Raw genomic sequence first — 20,793 nt, forward strand, 5'->3', positions numbered from 1 at the left:
AACTTCAGATTGGATCACGTGGTCTTGGATGCATGATGACTCTAGTCTGGCTTCCAAATCCTTACCCTGCAATAGCATAAAGTCTCCCCCGAAGCACCGTGGCCCCTACATAGCATCGTGGAGTGGTCATACTCGTGACAGTTGTCCAGGAATCGGTGCGAATGTTGTATGCTTCAACAGAAGAAAGGTGGGCTGTACCATCAAATCCCCCCACCACATAAATATGGTCGTTCAGCAGGGCTACTCCTGCACCTGGGCGAAAAAGGCATAACAAGTGAATACTACTAAAGCTTAGGATCAGAATTCTAAAAACAAAACGTGATCACTCATGGCTAGCTGAGTTCTAAGGTAGCTGATGGCGGTGGACTAGGGCCGGACAGGCCTAAAATAATCTGGTTGTCTTTATTATCACTGTATTTAGAGAAAAAACAGGCAAAGAGGAGAATGGAACCTCAGCCCTTTCACTGTAAGTGTACAGTGAAGAAAGAGCTACTACTCTGATCTGTTGCTCCCCTATCTCTGACTGCAGCACACCGCGTATATCAAGATTCATCAGCACGGTCTACTGTCCTCTCCCTTAGCTATGACTGGTCTTACCAGAGCGCTTGGTGGCCATTGGTGTAACATTAGTCCAATGTCCTGTGTGGGGATCATATTTCTCAACTGAATTTAAGATATTCAAGCCATCATATCCTCCTGAAAAACAAAGTAGAGACCATTTCAGAAAGAATGGGAAATCCTCATGCCCATTCCCAGGCTGCCTTTCTCTGAGTGTTTCGACTAATTCTTTCAGTTTCAGTTCTTGAGAGTTTCAATAATCCAAAGAGAACTCTGACAGTACCCTATTTTTCCGTTTCCATGAAAAAGATAACCCCAGCTAACAGAAAAGATATGTGGATAGACTAGGATTTTAGTTGAAAAAAGTCTATGCACTTTATTTTGATAAAAAGGGATCCCCACCCAGAGGCTGGCGCCCATTAAGATCCCTCCCATCTCTGCCTCCCAGACTGAATACCTAGGCAATAGATCACTCCACTGGCCACAACTAGTCCGGCGCCCTCCCGGGCTGTCTGCATATCTCCCAGCATGCTCCACTGGTCAATGTTTGGGTCATATCGCTCCATACTGGTATGACGCCTGCTTCCGTCAAAGCCTCCAGACACATAGATCATATCTGCTCAGGATGAATGAATCATAGACTATTAGAGGATGAGAGATTTCTAATAACTTCTCTTTACAAACTCCCCATAAGTCCTTCAAATGTTTGGGAACAAAAAATGTTTTTCATGGGTAAGTCAATTAAGTCTTATAGATAAGGAAGATATCACAGTTAAGACATCTAAAAAGATGGGGTGTCTGGGTAGCTCAGTCTGTTGAGTGCCCGACTCAATTTTGGCTCAGGTCATGATTTTAGGAGGATTGTGGGATTGGGCCCCACGTCAGGCTCCATGCTCGGCAGGGAGTCTCCTGGAGATCCTCTCCCTCTGCTCCTACCCCCACCCCCAACCCCTGCTACCGTGTACCCACATTCTTTCTAAAATAATAAAATAAATCTAAAAAAAAAAGACATCTAGGGGCACCTGGATGGCTCAGTTGGTTAAGCGTCTAACTTCAGTTCAGGTCATGATCTCAGGGTCTCTGGGATCAAGTCCCAAGACAGGGTCCCTATTGCTTCTCCCTCTGCTCCTCCCTCCAGCTCACACACACTCCTTAAATTAAAAAAAAAAAAAAAAGAAAAGAAAAACACCTAAAAAGAATGGGGTCAGATGGAATCCTCAGACTAGCTGGCATTTGCAAAAATACAACCAGTGCCAATTCTCCACTCAGCACACTGGAACTTGATTTACCGACTCTGTCGTCAGTGTTGAAATATCCATTAATACTGAAAAGCTTTGGTAACGTTAATATTTCCAAAAGCAAAATGGAATATTTAACCTTACCAGTATCTTCCACATTTCACGCTCCTGCCAGATAACAGGAGAGGTATGAACCCTGATCCAGCCACAAAAAATGGAAACGCTGCCCTACACAGCCAGCATTACCTCCGAGGGTGGTGGCTCCAGCAAGGCCTCGTCGGACATTCATAGGGGCTACAGAATACCAGACCCCATCCTCATCTGCGGTGTAGTCTAGACATTCCACTGAACTCAGGCGAGAACGGCCATCATAGCCACCAATTACATAAATCCGGTCGTGTAGGGACACTGAGGCCACGTAACGTCTCTTACGAGTAATGCTCTACAGAATTAGGAGAGAAGAGGTACAAATCATTTCGGGCATGCAAGTCTTGGACTTTACCTTTTTCTAACCTTCCTGTTTTTATCGACATCCCTCCCCTTCGCTTGTCACCATGAACCCTTCTTGAGACAGTGGTTCACCCTCAAGTGGTCAATTGCCTACTGAACGAATACACCTCTTGCTTGTTGTGATGCTTTTAAAGGTGCAACCCTTCTGGACACCTGCCTCTTTCCAAGGCTTCCAAAAAGTTTAATGTCTTTCCATTATCCAGTAACTGATTCCTTCTATTCTATTATCTATTCCAGGCCTAAAGACTGATATCCCTCTATAAAGAAGAAAAGTATCCCCAAACTGCTAATCAAAGGCCTAGGGATCCTAAAAGTTATGAGGATAGATGAAAAGATTTCCATGTTTTCTGGGACACCTGGAGGGCTCAGTTGGTTGAGCGTCTAACTCTTGATTTCGGTTCAGGTCATATCTCGGGGTCATGGGATCAAGCCCTGTATTGGGCTCTGCGCTCAGTGGGGAGTCTGCTTCTCTCCTTCTCCCTTTCCCTCTGCCCAACCCACCACTTGATCCCTCCCACCAAATAAATAAATAAATAAATCTTAAAAAAAAAAAAAAAAGATTCCCATGTTTTCCCAGAATTATTATTGTTCATCCAGCACTAAAAAGAGACACACGAAGGGAGAAAGATATAAACTTCAGACTTCAAATGAACACTAGTTCAATTTAATATAATTTAACACTAAGTTCAGTTTAACAGAGCATGACAATAGAGCATGCTGAGAGTTGCACAGACAGCTCAGGAAGGCGCCCGAATACTGGTGGGCCAGGTAAGTTTAATTTGACACAGGGCCTCTGATATTTCTGAAGCCTGATAGTCTACCTAAAGGGTCACTAACGACTGACTGACTGATCTAGAACCTACTATGTGTATGACACTGTTATGAGGAGCATCATGTGGTTACTAGGCTTTGTTACTTTCAGAGCTGGATTAGTTACGATCTAGAGCCAGGAAATGAGGACATTTAAACTCTTTCCCCATGACTGGTTCCGCCATTACTTACTGGCAAAAAGCTCCACTCCTGAGTCTTGGGGTCATATTTCTCTACCACGTCGATGGGAGACTGCTGGCTTCCGAAGCCCCCAACCACCAGAAGTACTTCATTGGCTCCTGAGGACAAAGACATAAAACGATAGATAGGTTACTTTACCATCCCAGGGGAATCATAAGTAGAAACAGTTGTAGGATTTTGTTTTATGTGGCACAGAGAAGCAATCTGAAATAAGACATTCATTGTAAGGCCGCCTAACAAGAAATTCTTTCTTTCTGAGGCTCTAGCTCTCTAGGACCTGGATCTCTGAAATTAAACTTTCAGCACAACACTAAAACTCCAGAAGGCAATCTTGAACACACCACACCATTCCAACCCATCTAGACGACTGTGGTTGACACAGTAAGTGAGGTTCTCCGTGCAGGCAGGGGACTAAAGGAACTCCCTTCCCTTCTCGGCCTGTAAAACTCAAAATGGGAGTTTTTTATAATAGGGAAAGAACATTCTCCTAACCTTGTCTCAAGAAAGTTGGAAGTTACGGTTTTTAGAACCAAGTGATAGATTTTTAAAAATCTCTTTCCATGAATTTTTCCAATTTAGCCAACTTTATGACCACGTTCCCTGCCAATTCATCAGAACTGCCAGGTAATCATAACAGCAGGCTTTTAAAGAGACTCTTTTTCTCTATTATTTTCCCAAAGGAGGTATTTTGATGACCTTCATAACTCTCCTGTAAGGCCTTCTTATGATAAAATATCTCCTCCTTTGCCTCTGTTCCAAGAGCAAAGTCTTTTGAGAAAATCCTCTGTACATGTACTCTACTAGAGCGCATGGAGAGAATGGAGCATTTTGTACAATTCAATTACTAGGAGGGCATTGAGGAGACCAAGGTGATCTTACAAGTTACTCGACTTAAAAGAGCAAATAGAGTACCTTTTAACCGACAAAAACACAGATGCACCCCAATGAAGTAATGGCTCTGACAGTTATCATCAATGGCTACTATAATCATTAGGGAAAAGCAAAAATACTACTTTATAATGCTCAATAGGAAGTACACCACCATCACCTACGAAGTATTCTTGCTAAAAAAATGAACCTGTATCTTGAAACCTACCAAGCTTCTAGTCTTACCACCAGTTTATAAGCAATACAGGGGACAGAAGAACATACTAAATGACACTACATGGATGCAATCAGCAAAATCCTGAATGTGGGAAATTCTACAAGTCAAACAGCCTGGTTGCTTCAACAAATAAATTGCAAGGAAATACCAAAGTAGGAGGGAAAAACCTATGGATTAAAAGAGACTAAAGAGAGATAGCAACTCAATGCAACATTGGACCTTATCTGGATCACAACTGGGGCAACGTAAATGTTCAAAAACAAAAACTGGGGAAATATGAACATGTCCTTGATATCTGATGAAAATAAAGAACTGGTCATGGGTTTTCTTTGAAGAGTGATAATGATATTTTAGATACATTTTTAAAAAGCTCCTTATCTTTCAGAGATACTTATGAAAGCATAATACATATGGATGGAATTATATCCTGAGATTCGCTTCAAAATAGGCCATGAGTTGATAATTGTTGAAACTGGGGGAATATGGGGAATCATTATTCTGTTCCTGTATATGTTTGAAATCTTTCTTAATAACTCATTCGTGAACTCTTAAGTTTAACCTCATTAAAGAGGGCATCTGTCTTGTGTATTTCCCAAATAAAATAAGTGGACCCTTTCCAAGGTGAGCCAGTAAGCAGGTCTCAAGAGCCAGTTCCCTTTAGAAAAGCAAAGCATTTGAACAAAGGGTCCTTTCGTATTATGCTTATTGGTGCATAACATTCCTTCAAGCTGGGAGAGGCCACAACCACAAAGTATTTGCTTCTTCCTTGGCAGCCCTTTTCCCCTATCTGTCCCTTTCTTCTCTCAGCACCTCTTCTCTCCCTTTGACTTGAATAGAGAAGATAAAAGCAATCCTTCTATCCAAACACATTTCCCTTTATAGATAAATTTGATGCTAGGGTGCCTGGGTGGCTCAGGTTGGTTAAGCGTCCAACTCTTGATTTTGGCTCAGGTCATAGTCTCAGGGTTGTGAGATCGAGCCCTTTGTCAGGCTCCATGCTGTGTGTGGAGAATGCTTAAGATTCTTTCTCTCCCTCTGCCACCCACCCCCCAAAAATTAAAAAAACAAAAAACAAACAAACAAAAAAGGGATGCTAGTGAATGATATCTGTATGGTTAAGACAATGAAAATACTCCACAACTGGGAAGTATTTTCTATGCTTTGCACATTTAAAAAATTTCCACTCATTTTCAGCTCTAATTCCTGTTGCTTTATGTAATTCCCAGAAACAAAAAATGACAACAACAAAAAAACCTAGGAAAAAAACCACTCTTTCTTGATAATATGATTTCACTCAGGCAGCTTTTGAAGGATGGGGACATAAAAACAGATAGGAAATATTTAGATTATGTTACAAAACCCAGAGAACTGACAGCACTTCCTCTTATTTCAAAGTTTCTCAGTAAATGTTCTGGTAACTATATGTCTACAGTGGAACTTGGACAAAGGTGTCAGTGTGAGTCACTCAGTTATTTTATGGTTCTAACTGCCTGGGGCCCTAGACCATTGGTTCCAAAATCTCTTTGCTATGAAGGACTCTTTTCATTATTTTCTGTAGATAAATCTTGTTTTCTAAAAAACTATCTACTAAGCTGGAGCTAAATAATTAACTTCCCCATTACTGCTGGAGCTACCCGTAAGTGCCGACAGAGCTTTTCGTAAGTATGAGAGCGCCAGTGTTTTCACAATCAACAGACATAATTTTAGTCATTTCTGATGTCTTTATTTAGTCTGTGTAGCTTTTTCTAGCACGAAAGCCATTTTCTTTTAGAAAATTTAATAAATAACTCGAGGATTAGTGTAATTGTCATCCTTACTTGTGTATTAACCCCCACTGGTTAGAAGATTTAGAAATTATGTATTTTTTAAAAAGATTTTATTTATTTATTTGACAGAGACAGAGACAGCCAGCAAGAGAGGGAACACAAGCAGGGGGAGTGGGAGGGGAAGAAGCAGGCTCCCAGCAGGGGAGCCTGATGCAGGATCGATCCCAGAATGCTGGGATCATGCCCTGAGCTGAAGGCAGACACTTAACGACTGCACCACCCAGGCGCCCCTAGAAATTATATTGCTTGTGATTATAAAACATATGTAAAATACATGCTTGCTACTGAAAGAACTTAGAAAATATCGACAAGTATTATGAAAAATGTTTACCCGTAATTCCACAACATGAAGACATACCAAAATGTAAGAGATTATTCCCTTCCAGCCTGTTTCTAAATATTTATAAAACATAAATGGACCACATTTATTGTATCTTGTTTTTATTTTTTATTATTTTTTTATGATTTTATTTTTTTTTAAGTAATCTCTACATCCACAACATGGGGCCTGAACTCACAACTCTGAGATCAAGAGTTGAACCACTTCACCGACTGAGCCAGCCAGGTTCAGTTTTTTTGTTGTGTTTTTTTTTTTAAAGATTTTATTTATTTGACAGAGAGAAACAGCCAGTGAGAGAGGGAACACAGGCAGGGGGAGTGGGAGAGGAAGAAGCAGGCTCCCAGTGGAGGAGTCTAACGTGGGGCTCGATCCCAGGACTCCAGAATCACGCCCTGAGCCGAAGGCAGATGCTTAACGACTGAGCCACCCAGGCGCCCCACCAGGCTCAGTTTATATTTAATTTTCCCAAGATATTAACAAAATCTTTTAATACATAATTTTATTATTCTTAGGCATTTCAGGTGTTTGTAATTTGGGCCTATAAACAATCACATATAATCCTGTGATAAATATGCTTGAATATGAAATCCCAGTTATTTTCTTAAGACAGAAATGGGAGGGTTGCTGGGGTGAAGAACACGAAGTTTAAAAGAATCTTTTAATATACATTATTAAGAGGAGCACCTAGGTGACTCAGTTGGTTAAACGTCTGCCTTTTTCTTTTTTAAGATTTTATTTATTCATTTGACAGAGAGAGAGGCAGTGAGAGGGGGAACACAAGCAGGGGGAGTGGGAGAGGGAGAAGCAGGCTTCCCGCTAAGCATGGAGCCCGATGCAGGGCTCGATCCCAGAACGCTCAATGACTGAGCCACCCAGGTGCCCCTAAGCGTCTGCCTTCTGCTCAGGTCATGATCTCAGGGTCCTGGGATAGAGTCCTGAGATGGGCTCCCTGCTCAGCACGGAGTCTGCTTTTCCATCTGCCCCGGCGCTGCCTCCCCCCTTCACTTGTATGTGTCCTTGCTCTCTCAATCTCAAATAAATAAAATCTTTAAAAAAAAAATACATTGTAAGATTACTTCCTGAAGTTTACACCAATTTATACTGCCACAAACACTATAAAGTTGCCAATTCATTCTACTCTCTGTAGCTGGATATTGTATCCTAATCTTTGGTGCTTTGGTGGACAAAAAAAATATATTTATTGTTTTAATTCTTACTTTACTACTAGTAAGACTCTATTAATAATTAGTAATTAAAAAAGGACCCTTTGTTCAACCCCTTTACATTTAGTAGTCAACCGTACTCCCTCCTCTGTGGACTATACGCTCAAGTCTTTAGTGTTTCTCTCATGTATTTTTATTATGACCTCTTTATATATAAATGAGTTTAACTCTTTGCCACGGTTGTAGCAAATCTACTTTCCCAGTTTGTCTTATAATGTTGTGCATGATTTTTATTTAGTGAAATACACTGACCTTTTCCTTTGTGATTTCTTCTATTGCTTTGTGCCTAGAAAGTCTTCCTCTCCTGGGAGAACTCCTAAGTGTTTCAATGTCTTCAGACCCTAAGTTGGGGACCACTACTCTAACAAACTAATGTGAAAAGAGCTAGTGAAAGGAATGACTAGAAGGAAGCCTGTCTATTCTCTGCCAATGAATTGGGGAGGGAGGGGACTTGTTAAGTTACATTTTCTGTTTATTATGAAGAAAGTGTGTCTAAAACACCTGACAGAAACAGCATGAAAAAGCACATTAGTAAAACTGAGGCATCTTGACAGTGCCATTGTCATTACTGGGGGGTGGGGGGAGTGTGTGTGGGCTGTGGTGTGCTGTTAGAGGACTATGGCAGATAGCCTTCAGGACTGCTAACACCATAAGGTTCAGAGATTACATTTCCACATGTATTGATCTTTAGCTCACAAAAGGAGACTGCGACAAATTAGAAATTGCAATTTCCACTGTATCTTCTGTGAGAGAGTAATGGGTAAAAGATAAATAACTAAGACAAAATCTCCATCCATTATTTGGCATGCTATTTTTATGTAGCTTAAATTTAATTTCCTTATGCTATATGTAAAAGAATCATTATCCTGATAGCTGGTTTAGCAATCTCTGTGAAGAGAGATAGGTAGAGGACATGACGATAGGAACAATTTACTTCTAAGACACTGACAAGGAGATGCTAAAATAAGAATCTAGTTGGAGACAGCTTCAGAATTTCTTTTCTGGAACTTCTGAAAAATAACCTCACAACTCTAAGGGCACATAGAATCGTATTCTAATCTCTCAAGATCTCTGTATTTCTAACATTTCTACACTGACATACAGTACTTAGCCATTAAAAAAATATAGGGCACAAATCATCATTCTACTTAAAGCGATCGGTAAACAGCTTAATTATCAATTAACACCTTCATATACATGATTCCACAGTTAGATAAGAGAAAAAGTAGACAATAACAAAAACAAAACACCACCCCATGGATCATTTATAACCTAAATAGTGGAGTAGGGAAGACAGGAAACGGAAGTGAGGTGACACCTGAGTACTTACTACCTGTCCGCTATCATGTCAGGCATCTTATATATATTATCCCATTTAATCTCCACAATAACCCACTGCAATAAGACATTATTATCCTCATTTTAGAGGTAGAAGCACAGGCTCAGATAAACTGATACCTTACCCAAGGTCATACAACCACTCATTGGTGGAGCTGTGATGTGAACCTAAGTCTCTTGGCTAAAATGGCAGCTCACATATACAGCACTTGTCATGTGCCAAGAACTGTCCTAAGCCTTTTACGTAAGTTACTTCATTTACTTTTCATAACAACCTTGGAGGTAAGAACTGTGATGATTCCCACTTTACAGAGGAGGCAACTGAAGCACAGAGAGGTTGTCTCCCGCCAAAGTTAATAAACTTAGTAAATAGTGCTGGGATCTGCACCCACGATCTGGCTTCAGAGTCAGGCTCTGAACTACTACATGTCACCGCCAAAACCCCTGTACTTTCAACTACACTGCACTCCCGCACTTTATACTATACTGCTGCTTTTCCTTCCTCTTTTCATTCCAGAATGGGAAACTACTACATTCGAAATAATTTCTAATTCACAATACTCCCAAAATACTGAAATAAAATTATTTAAAAAAAAAATATTTATTTGACAGAGAGAGAGAGAGAGTGCACAAGCAGGGGGAGCAGCAGGCAGAGGGAGGGGGAGAAGCAGGCTCTCTACTAAGCAGAGAGCCTGATGCAGGGCTCAATCCCAGGACCGGGATCATGACCTGAGCTGAAGGCAGACACTTACCTGACTGAGCCACCCAGGCGCCCCAGGGAAATAAAATCATTACTTACACTAATACTTGACAATTCAGAAAGTGCTTTTACACACTCTATTCCATTTAATCCTCCACTGAGTTACTCAAAATAGATAGGGAAGGTATCCCTGGTTTGCAGAAGAGCTCAGGGTGGCGAAGTGACTTGTCCAAGATGACACCGTTACTAAAAGATTAAAAACAGGTCTGAAACAGGTCTTTGTACTTCTTACTGAATGTTCTTTTCACCTACATCATACCACCTGGCAAGGGGTAGTTGAAAATATCCCTTCCTTCTGCCAAGATGCCGGCTTACCTAGACGAGCCCTCGTCCTGGGTCCCTGCATCTGACTTCTCAGTTCAGGCCTCAGGTGAAACTTCTTTGCTTCATCAACTAGATCCCTGCACTGTAAGCTGCAGCGGATGAAAGGCTGAAACACAGCAGGCAGCAGAGTGAGCCACAGCGGCCATGTCTCTAATATACGAGTATAAATGGCACACATAAGAAGTAACTTGATATAGAAAACCAGTTCCAGAAGGGCTGCTGGTAACAACTATGCAGTGGGTTTCCACAAATTAAGAAAACGGTTTTTTAAAAGACAATACATTATTACATGGTTCAAAAATCAAATGACATAAAGAGATATATTGAGAAGTATTCTCTACCCACCTCAGCACCAGGCATTAACTATTTTTATTAGTTTGTCTGTACATCCTTCCAGTGATTACACAGACACAAGTAGGAAATAACTAATAAAAATTTTAAGGGAAAACCAAGAGGCTTCTGTTAATTCCTGGGATGATAGGAAGAAGTAAATCTTGTCTGAAATAATTTCCCCAAGGTTCATAGCACCGTCACGCTGCCTCTGTCTCCCCCTGACGGAGCTCTGTACTGGGCAGCTCTCCTTCACATCCCTAGATTCACTCCACATCCTTCTCCACTCTGCTCGCTGGCTTAGGAGACTGGCCTACATGAAGTACGTTGTAGGGTCCCTAGGAGCTCTAGAAGAGCTCAGAGAGAGAAGGGGAATGAGGCCAGGCTCCCTCACTGCAGGGTGAGCGGTGAATTTGGGATTTCAGTCTCTTGTGTCGGACTCAAGAGTCTGTACTATGAACTACAATATAAAGAAATAGAGACGATAGCTATATGAGTTGATAGAAATTACAAATATGAAAGTTTGACACGTGACACTAACCAGCCTGCAACTTTTCTAACGTGACCGGGAAAACGGTGTATGTAGTTAATTCCCCAAGAGGTCTGGGGCTGGGCCAGAAGGAACACATTCACTGACCTGACCTATCTATATGTTAAACAGCAGTATTCGCCCAAAGTATGGTCTAGGTAAACAGTGATATATATGGTAAAAATGATGAAAACATACCACACACAAAGAACTTGGGCTGGAAAAACACTTTCATAAATAAACACTGTATAACTCAAATTGATATTAAAATGCATCAAACTACTTTTGTGTTGTTTTCATGGGAGGTCAAAAATAAAGAGACTTGAAAAGCAAAGCATCTTTTTCAGGGCAATTTGGAACTTATGTTTGATGCAGAAGGGGACATTTATCATCTCATGTTGCTTATGTAAAACACATAGGACATACAAAACAAAAAAACAAGAAAACAGAAAATTAAACCATAGATTTCCATTTCCAGAAGGCTGACTTGCCAAGCAACTGTCTGGAGACTACCTAGTGCCGTCTTCTCTGGCATTCCTAGACAGGCTAACTGGGAGGCTCTGTGCCTACATTAAAATACCCAATTTTGAGTACATAATACTAAGTTGCAAGAGATGTTCAAGGTTTGACCCCGTGTGCTTTGCAGGCCTTACCTCAGCATCTATTACGTCCGTGATGTACCTGGGGGTCAGCAGGGGCATCCGGACGTACTGCAGCAGGTCAGGCAAGGATTCTTCTCGCTCCTTCTTGGCATGCTTCACCCAGTTGATGACAGCTTCAAAGACGGGCTCTTCAGAATCCACCTTAAGTGTATAATTACACATCACGGAACTCTGCTTTTCCAATTATTTCACAATCTCAGAAAGTAACCGTGCTTACTTTCTCCTTCCTATTCCCCATCCTCTACTGCCATTGTTTCTTCTCTTCCAGAAAATAGCTAAGCTTTTGGGAAAACAACCCTTGTCCCACACGACTCACTAAGACCAGCTAAAGAGCTGCAGTCAAATTGGGTAAAAAATCTGAGATAGTGCCTAATAAACCATCAGTCATGAGTTGGCTTTTACTTCAGAAGTTTTTCCATTCCTGAATTTTTTTTCTGGTCATGTTTGAAACTTTACAGGGGGAGGAGGAATCTGTTGCCCTATTCAAAACTGGTTGTTTTTTTTTTTTTTTAAAGTATGCTCTATGCTCAATGTGGGGCATGAGCTCATGACCCTGAGATCAAGACTTGCATGCTCTACCGACTGAACCAGCCAGGCACCCCCAAAATTGGCTCTTGAAACAACCTGTGTTCACTAAGTGTTATCTAATAACCTCCAGGATTGGTCCCCAACTCCTCCATCCGAGCCTGTGAGGCAGGAACCTCTCTTACATTGTTATGCTATAATGCTGCAGTTTCCAAAGAATTGTCAATTAGCATCTGAACCATTACTATTTATCAGGCACTGTGCTTTGAGATGATATATATAATTAATCATTTGGGGAGTGTATCTGTTCTGAGATACCTTTCAGAATGTGACAGTGCCTAGATAAAGACAGCGCTCTGTGAACTTTTCCCAAGAACTGAAATAGAGAAAATGTTTCAGAATGTTCATTCATTGGATTTACCAAACACCTACTGAGTGCCAGGCACAGGGCTGGAAGCTGGTTATACACTGGTAACAAATTAGACATGAGCTTTCTTTTTATGTGGGGAGATAATGGTAAAATGCACAATCCCACTTTGTCATTATATACCATGCAGGAAAAGCACAGGGGCTATGAGACAGAATAACATGAGATTTCCTAAATCAGACTGATGGGTCAGAAAAGGCCTCCCTACAGAAGAAACACAGTTCATTCCCATGGATGAATAGCAATTAGCCAGGAAGAGTGAGAGAGAATGCCAAGGCAACAGAAGACCACATGCAAAAACTCTAGAGCTGTACTGTCCAATATGGTAGCCACTAGCCATGTATAGCTATTCACATTTACATTAGTTAAAATTAAGTTAAACTAAAAACTCAGCTGCTTCTCAGTCATACTAGCCACATTCCAAGTGCTCAACAGCCACATGTGGCTAGTGATTAGCAAACCAGACGGCACAACTATCGATCCTCTCCATCTTTACGTGACGGTCTACTGGACAGCACTGTCCTAGAGCAAAAACGAACAGACTACAGGCTGGTATAGTAGAATGAATGAGGCAGGGGAAGAATAGCAAAATCAAGCTGGAGAGGTAACCAAGAGCCAGCTCAGAGAGAGCCTTAGAAGACTGGAATTTACTCTAACAGCAACGGGAAACCACTAAAAGGTTTCAACCAAGCCTGTGATCTGATCATACTGATGTTTGTAAAGATTACCTAACTACCATGGGTAGAACAGTTTAGAAGGGCCAAGGGCTGGGACACCAGTTAGAGGCTCCTCTGGTACATTAGGCAAAAGGTGATGGGTGCTATGGGGTGCTTGGGTGACTCAGTCGACTGGGCATCTGCCTTCAGCATAGGTCGTGATCCCCGGGGTCCTGGGATCAGGCCCTGCATCTGGCTCCCTGCTCAGTGGGGAGTCTGCTTCTCCCCCCCCCCCTGCCACTCCACCTCCTTGTGCTCTCTTTCTGTAAAATAAATGAATAAAAGCTTAAAAAAAAAGAAAAAGTGATGGGTGCTTAGACTATGGCAGTGGTGATAGAAATCTATGCACCAAATTTATGGGAGGTCAAACTAACCCAGTCTACTGGATTAGAAACAGAGGAGCATGCAGAAGGCTATCCACAATTTAAAAAAATTATTTTTCTGAAGAATGACAAGCTAATAGTTATAAATAGCTACATGCTAGGCTCTGATATAGTCTAGGTTTAAATTAGATTTATCAATTTATAATGGGGTTTTTCAATCATGAGCAGATATCCTTGATCCTACTGAAGACAGAATAAACTAGTGTTGTGGAGAAACAGCTAAACTGAGAGGAAAAAACCCCTACATTAATGCTTCGCTATGGAGAAAAATTTCCCCATAATAAATTTTCACAGAGAGCTATTTTATGTATCGGGCACTGATATTTAATGATCAGAATGGCCCTATGCACTAAGCATGACTATTATCTACAGAAGAGGAAACTGAAGATTAGTGGTTAGGTTAACATGTGTCACACAGCCAAAATAAACCCCAGGAAGATTCTAAAGCCCATGTTGTTTTAACCGGTACAATACACTGTTTCCCATTGTGTTAAATACTATCGTTTTATATAATTAAGAGGAAGTATTAGTTAGGGAGTAAAACATCTGGTTCCTCTTTCTGGCTGGTATATGGAAGAGAAAAAAACGTGCCATTTGCTGTCTTTCCAGCAAAAAAGACAGTCTTCACAGAGGCTGAAGGAAGACTATACAAAAGAGTTCTCAAACTCTTTTGGTCTCAGTTTCTGAATAAAAAAGTTAGTCTTTTGCTCTCCCTGTTCCATTAATTTTATTCCAAAGTCTATACAGTTCTAAAGTAAATGATTGCTGTTAACCGCTTGCTGACTTGGTCAATGAGAAACTAACTAGGCAACCTGCTCACGGTTTCTTGGAACAGAACAATCTGGAGCCAGGTGGCCCAGATATGAGGCCTGGCTCTACCACTTACCAGCTCTGGTATGCTGGGTACCCTCAAAGCCTCAGTTTCTTCCTCTGAAGAAAGGACACACTTTTGAGAAACTACATTAGATAAAATATACCAGGAACGGTACCATTAAAATGAGAAGACCAGGGTGCAGGGATCTTTATCTTTTTTGTCCACAATTGGATCGCCGGCACCTGGAACCATTCTGGACACACCATAAGTGCCCAGTAAATATTTAATAAAGGAACCAATAGTAAATGCTAAGTTTTAGCTCTTTCATTATGTGCAGTGAACTTCAAATCTATAAGTACTCATTCTATTTACTATATTTTCTAATGTATGATAAATCAAGAAAAATCAAGATATTCTAGCATGTTACTAGTTTCCAAAGTCTGCAGAATGTGTCATTTGTCTGTACCTGGCATTTCAGTGCACGGACACAATGTCCTACCTCAGCAAGAGTGAGAACAAACCTTTAGCAACTATTTGGCTCAGTAACATTTTTAACAGCAGCTTCTCTGGACTAATATGACACCATGTCAAACTGTAAAATGATTCCTCTTTAGTTGGAAACAATGTCACCAATGTGCTCTAATCAATCTTCCCTCAGGAAAGTCAGTAGGGAAAGGCAAAAAGAAAAAGTTGGCTAAAATTTGAGAAGAAGCATTCTTAAGACTATTTATTATATTACATAAAAATCCTAGTTTTAATAAAATAAATTAGTTATCATTGGGTTTACAAAAGTATATTACAGAATTTCTTTAGCAAATTCCTTCTTTAGCACTTAGAATATTCATCAGACTTTGATTCTTTCTAGTATTAAACTGAGGTGGCACTAACTTCTGGGAATCCACTAATTTAAAATTCATTTATTATTATTATTATTGTTATTATTATTATTTTTAAAGATTTTATTTATTTATTATTTGACAGAGAAACAGCCAGCGAGAGAGGGAACACAAGCAGGGGGAGTGGGAGAGGAAGAAGCAGGGTCCCAGCAGAGGAGCCCGATGCAGGGCTCAATCCCAGGGCCCTGGGATCACGCCCTGAGCCGAAGGCAGATGCTTAACAACTGAGCCATCCAGGCGCCTCCATTTTTTATTATTATCTAAGGAGAGTGAGAGGAAAACAATGAACTCTTACCTTCCTACAGAACCGAATTTCTCTTGACTGGGGGAAACCAAACCTAACAGATGGACTTCTATCCTACCACTTGGCTCTGCTAGGCATTTTCTAGGAGCTACTAACTAGAGAATTCAACCACTGGAAATCAACGCCTTGGGTTTCAAAGACATCTAAAGCCCTATACTGGACTTCTCACTCCAACTGTCAGCCTAACTACAGATCTCTATGCAATAAAAACTCTGCTAAACTACTGGCACTATGATTTAGCATTAGGATTGACTAAGATCCTTCTTGCTGGGGTAAGTCACTGAACCCTTGCCCGCCCACAGGTAGTTTCCCCTCTGCTAGGTGAAAAACAACTCCTTCAAGGCCCAGTTCACATGTTCCTTCTTCCGACTCCCTCATACCCCCATTAGGCACTTATGATCTGCCTCCTGCTTAAGATCGCCAACCTTTTTTCACTTCCTATTTGATCCACTTCCTTTTTGATCTAATTTTAACTTAGAAGGTTTAATTCTTCCTTCTTCTAATTCCTTCACTTTGAGTAAGTTCATTATTCTCATACTGTATGAGTTTTGTCTTTTTGTATGTCTCTACCACTACACTGTGAATTACTGAAAACAAGAACTGTATCTTACTCATTTTTGGATCCATAGCACCTGACATATATAGTTTATTGAGAATATCTACTGCTGTATTCTTTTTTTTTTTTTTTCTTTAATTTATTTATTTGACAGAGACACAGCCAGCAAGAGAGGGAACACAAGGAGGGGGAGAGGGAGAGGAAGACGCAGGCTCCCAGCAGAGGAGCCTGATGTGGGGCTCGATCCCAGACCACTGGGATCACGCCCTGAGCCGAAGGCAGACACCCAACGACTGAGCCACCCAGGCGCCCCAGTAGATATTCTCAATAAATGTTTGTGAAATGAGCGAATGAGTAATAGAGAAATGTTCTACATAAATCTACTTTACTTCCAATTTCTGCTTATTCCACACTCTCTGTAATAGTGACTCTTGGGACACCTGGGTGGCTCAGTCGGTTGAGTGTCTGCCTTTGGCTCAGGGCGTGATCCCAGGGTGCTGGGATCAAGTCCCACATCAGGCTCCCTGCTCAGCCTGCTTCTCCCTCTGCCTGCTGCTCCCCCTGCTTGTGCGCTCTCACTCTCTCGCTCTCTGGCAAATAAATAAATAAATAAATAAAATCTTAAAAAATAAATAAATAGTTGTAAGACATCCAGAGGAAACATTAAAAAAAAAGTGACTCTTAACCATTGGGATCGTATATTGAGGAAGGTTGCTAACTCCCTCCCATAAAAGTGCAAATAAATTTGGCATATAATTTCAGGGCACTGAAATTGCCAGCCAATACTGACACTTGATTGAGATGCCCTGCTACAGAAACGCAGTAATTCCACATCGTTTTTCCCAAGCTTCTGTAATGGCCCCGTCGTGAAGAAATCCTAATACCAAGCCAAATTTATACCTGAATTTCATCACACTTGATTAGCTTTTCCACCTCTCCTTGACTTAGAAGAATGAATTCTTCATGCTGTACCACTTCAGGAAAATGCTTCTGGCTAAAAACCTCAGCTGCTTGCATCAGGTCAACACAATTGTGAGTTTCAGCAAAATCCCTGATACCCAGGCAATTGGAGGGGTCCAACTGACTTTCTAAGAACTCACAGCAGGCTTGCTTCACACCTAGGACAAACACAGACAATGAACACTTCAGGGTACTGGACCAGCTGTAAACTGGTCTGCATTCTTGGATAGAGATATCTTCTCTACACATCTTCTCTACAAGGTAACAGAGGAATCTATGGCTCAACACCTGATGATCAGATTAGAAATTTGATGCTTAAGGAATTCAAATGCAATTTCTTTCTTATGTGCTATGTGACCTTCAAGCAAGGCCTTTACAACTGTGTCTCTGTTTCACCTTTAAAATAATTATAGCAAGACAAATTGTTTCTGTGGACACTTGCACAATTAAACAAAAATGCCTACAAAACTTGGGAAATCAAGCTTTTATAAAACCAATCAAAATTTAACATAATGTACCTAATTTCTACTCTATATGCAAACTTACTGAAAGACTCCTATGAAAGAAAAGTAAAAGATACTAACACCAATCTTTTATTTCTCTGACAAGCTCAGAGTATAAACCCAACTTTACAGCTGTGCACTAATGCAAAAGTTTCACGCTGTTTTCAATCATGTATTAAAAAAAGTGAAAATTTTCAACCATGTGTTTAGAAAAACTGAAAATCACAGACACATTAGAGCAGATTAAGAAAGACGGACCGGGAACAGGAATGTTTAACCCTGTGAAAACAGTATATACTTTCATTTTTGTATGTCAATTTAAATTTTCAATAGATAATTTACAGGATTCAAAAATTCGAAGTACAAAAGCATTTGCCATGAATAATCCCCCAGCCTCCCTATCCACCTGGCCATCTAGTTCCTTTCCATGTAGGCCACGAATAGTATCAGTCTCCGGTGTCTCCCTGTAGAGTTACTGTGTACATATATGTAAAAAAATGCGTCTATTACCCCCTCTTCCATTTTGTAAAAAACAGAAAAGGTGTAAACGCTCTCTTCTAAAGAGCCAAACACTCACATGTGGAGCGGTTCTTTGATATTGCGATTAAAATCTGATCTTCGGTGCCACAGGCAGTAAACATGAGTGCCCACAGTCTGTCTCCATAATTTCCAGGATTAAGCTTACATCATTAATTTTAAGCATTTCCAAGGCTGCCCTGGCACGACTGCGACTTTACCATCCGTACCTTTCAGCTGGAGCAGACAGGCTGCAGGGAGCAGTTCCTGCACGTTCTCCACCGTCACGTGGACCGTTTCAGTGTACACAAAGTCCAACAGAATTTCCATGGTCGAAGCAGTTAAACCTTGAATATCAACATAAGGTTTCCCCTTCTCTGAAAGCTGAAAATTCAGGGTATGAAATAATGGTGGTTATAATTCCACGAGATAAACGGAGAATCTCATATCCATGAGCCTGAGGGGATATTAATATTAATTGAATATACAGCTTTAAAAAATTATGGTCTAATTTGCTTGATTTGTATAAAGCAAAGATGGCATATATTTGTAGCTCTTCAAATTGGGGGCAGCTGTATGTAACCCAAGAGCACACAGCGAGGTGACACCTTGGAAAATCAATTTTACCAGTGAATAATTTAAAACCCTGCTTTCGTAATAAAACAAACATAGAACTATTACAGAATAGAATGTAAAAATTCTGTGAACATACTACTGGTGCCCCTGAGCTTTTAAGACAAAACACAAAATTTCAATGAAATGTCATGCTTGTAGAGGACCCTGTGGCTTACAGCTCCAGACACTCCAGGACTACTCAGTGTTGTTCTATTTGTCCTTAGACTACATTTGGTAATGACGAAACATGTGAGTCATCTTAAGGGGCCTTCTACTGTAACACTGAACATAACTGAATTGTTTGATATTTTTTTCAAAATATTGGATTGAGTCTATTTCAGGATTACTGAATTGTTAGTGGCGTATTTAGTCCAGATCATATATCCTTGGAGTTATGAGTACCGAAGAGGCCAGATAATCATAGAAAATTGTTTAAGAGTGGAAATCTTCAGTTTTGCAGGACAGTAAACTACTTGAAAATTGATTACCTTATGAAAATTTTATTATGTCTTATAATGTCTTTATAATGTCTTAACCTTAGTTAGACATTCAAATTACTCACAAAACTCCAGTGCATTTCCATTATGAACTGAATATCTTTATCATCTTTGATTCCTCCAACAGCCCAAAATAATAATCAAAAGGTGTTCTTCACCAAAGCCAATAAGAAAATCAATCCCTAACATTATTTTGGAAAAATGTTTTATTAACATTTCACATAGAATATTTACAAGTAGATATATATAAGTACAGCGATTCCAGAAATTTCTTATTCAACAAACCATATTCCCATCAAATAACTTAAATATGAAAATATTTCACTAATTAACTCGGAGCAATTTTTGCATCATTTCACATTTACATTTGCTTTACAAGTTTTCCAAGTGTTTCTTATTTACTATTATTTCACCTAATTCTCACAGCAACCTGGTAAGAATTTAGAGGTCTGGTATTATTCCCATTCAAAGAAGTTCTGTGACTTAACTAAGGTATCTTAACTAGCAAGAGACAGCTAAAACTCAGGTCCTTTTTTGTCTTCCTCAAATGATCTTTCCATTGGACCACATTCGAGGAGCCTTTCAGGGCTGGAAAAGAATAATGAAACCACCTAGTTCAACTACTTTATTTTAAACATCAACCCGGTGAAGTCAGATGGTTGTCAGGGTTCACGCAGCATTGCTAAGAGACCTGAGCCTGGGACCCAGATCTCTGGGCCCTCTCCTTTGTATCAATTACTCTTAAAAATAAAGACAAAACCGGGGCGCCTGGGTGGCGCAGTCGTTAAGCGTCTGCCTTCGGCTCAGGGCGTGATCCCAGCATTCTGGGATCGAGCCTCGCATTGGGCTCCTCCGCTGGGAGCCTGCTTCTTCCTCTCCCACTCTCCCTGCTTGTGTTCCCTCTCTCGCTGGCTGTTTCTCTCTGTCAAATTAATAAATAAAATCTTAAAAAAAAAAAAAAAAGACAAAACCATCTGGCATTTTCTTGCCTAATACCAGTTTTTAAAGAAAGACTGTAAAATAATGACTGATGAGAAAAAAGAAAGAATTCTTTTATAGAACTCCACACCAATTTCAGTGTGCAGAGTGAAGACAGACTAATTTTCCTCAAGCTGACAAAGAACAGGATGCATGATGTATAATCAGTAGTCAGCAGTCCTGACCCATTAGCACTTCATGCTCAGCAGCTGCTGAGAGAACCTTCCTTACCCAGTTAAATGCCAACTGCTTCTGATGCTCTTGGGCAGATATTGTTTCTGGAGGACAATACAGGACAGGGATCTGTGACATTATATTACACAAGAGCATTTTAAAATTAGCCTGAATT

At 40.5% G+C, this 20,793-nt stretch overlaps 1 protein-coding gene across 2 annotated transcripts in view; it reads right to left on the minus strand.

Moving 5' to 3' along the window:
• KLHL12 (kelch like family member 12) overlaps positions 1-20,793 on the minus strand; it is a 28,003-nt gene that overhangs the window by 1,658 nt on the left and 5,552 nt on the right. For both annotated transcript variants that reach the window (XM_040636469.1, XM_040636468.1), the window contains exons 3-11: positions 18,585-18,738; positions 17,276-17,493; positions 11,746-11,895; positions 10,225-10,339; positions 3,309-3,415; positions 2,043-2,238; positions 1,016-1,174; positions 598-696; positions 66-252 (exon numbers count right to left, since the gene is read on the minus strand). In XM_040636469.1, coding sequence (XP_040492403.1) covers positions 66-252; positions 598-696; positions 1,016-1,174; positions 2,043-2,238; positions 3,309-3,415; positions 10,225-10,339; positions 11,746-11,895; positions 17,276-17,493; positions 18,585-18,738 — 1,385 coding nt within the window. The remainder of the gene's footprint in view (positions 1-65; positions 253-597; positions 697-1,015; positions 1,175-2,042; positions 2,239-3,308; positions 3,416-10,224; positions 10,340-11,745; positions 11,896-17,275; positions 17,494-18,584; positions 18,739-20,793) is intronic.

Source organism: Ursus maritimus, unplaced genomic scaffold (assembly GCF_017311325.1).
Source record: "Ursus maritimus isolate PB19 unplaced genomic scaffold, ASM1731132v1 scaffold_2, whole genome shotgun sequence".
NCBI lineage: Eukaryota > Metazoa > Chordata > Mammalia > Carnivora > Ursidae > Ursus > Ursus maritimus.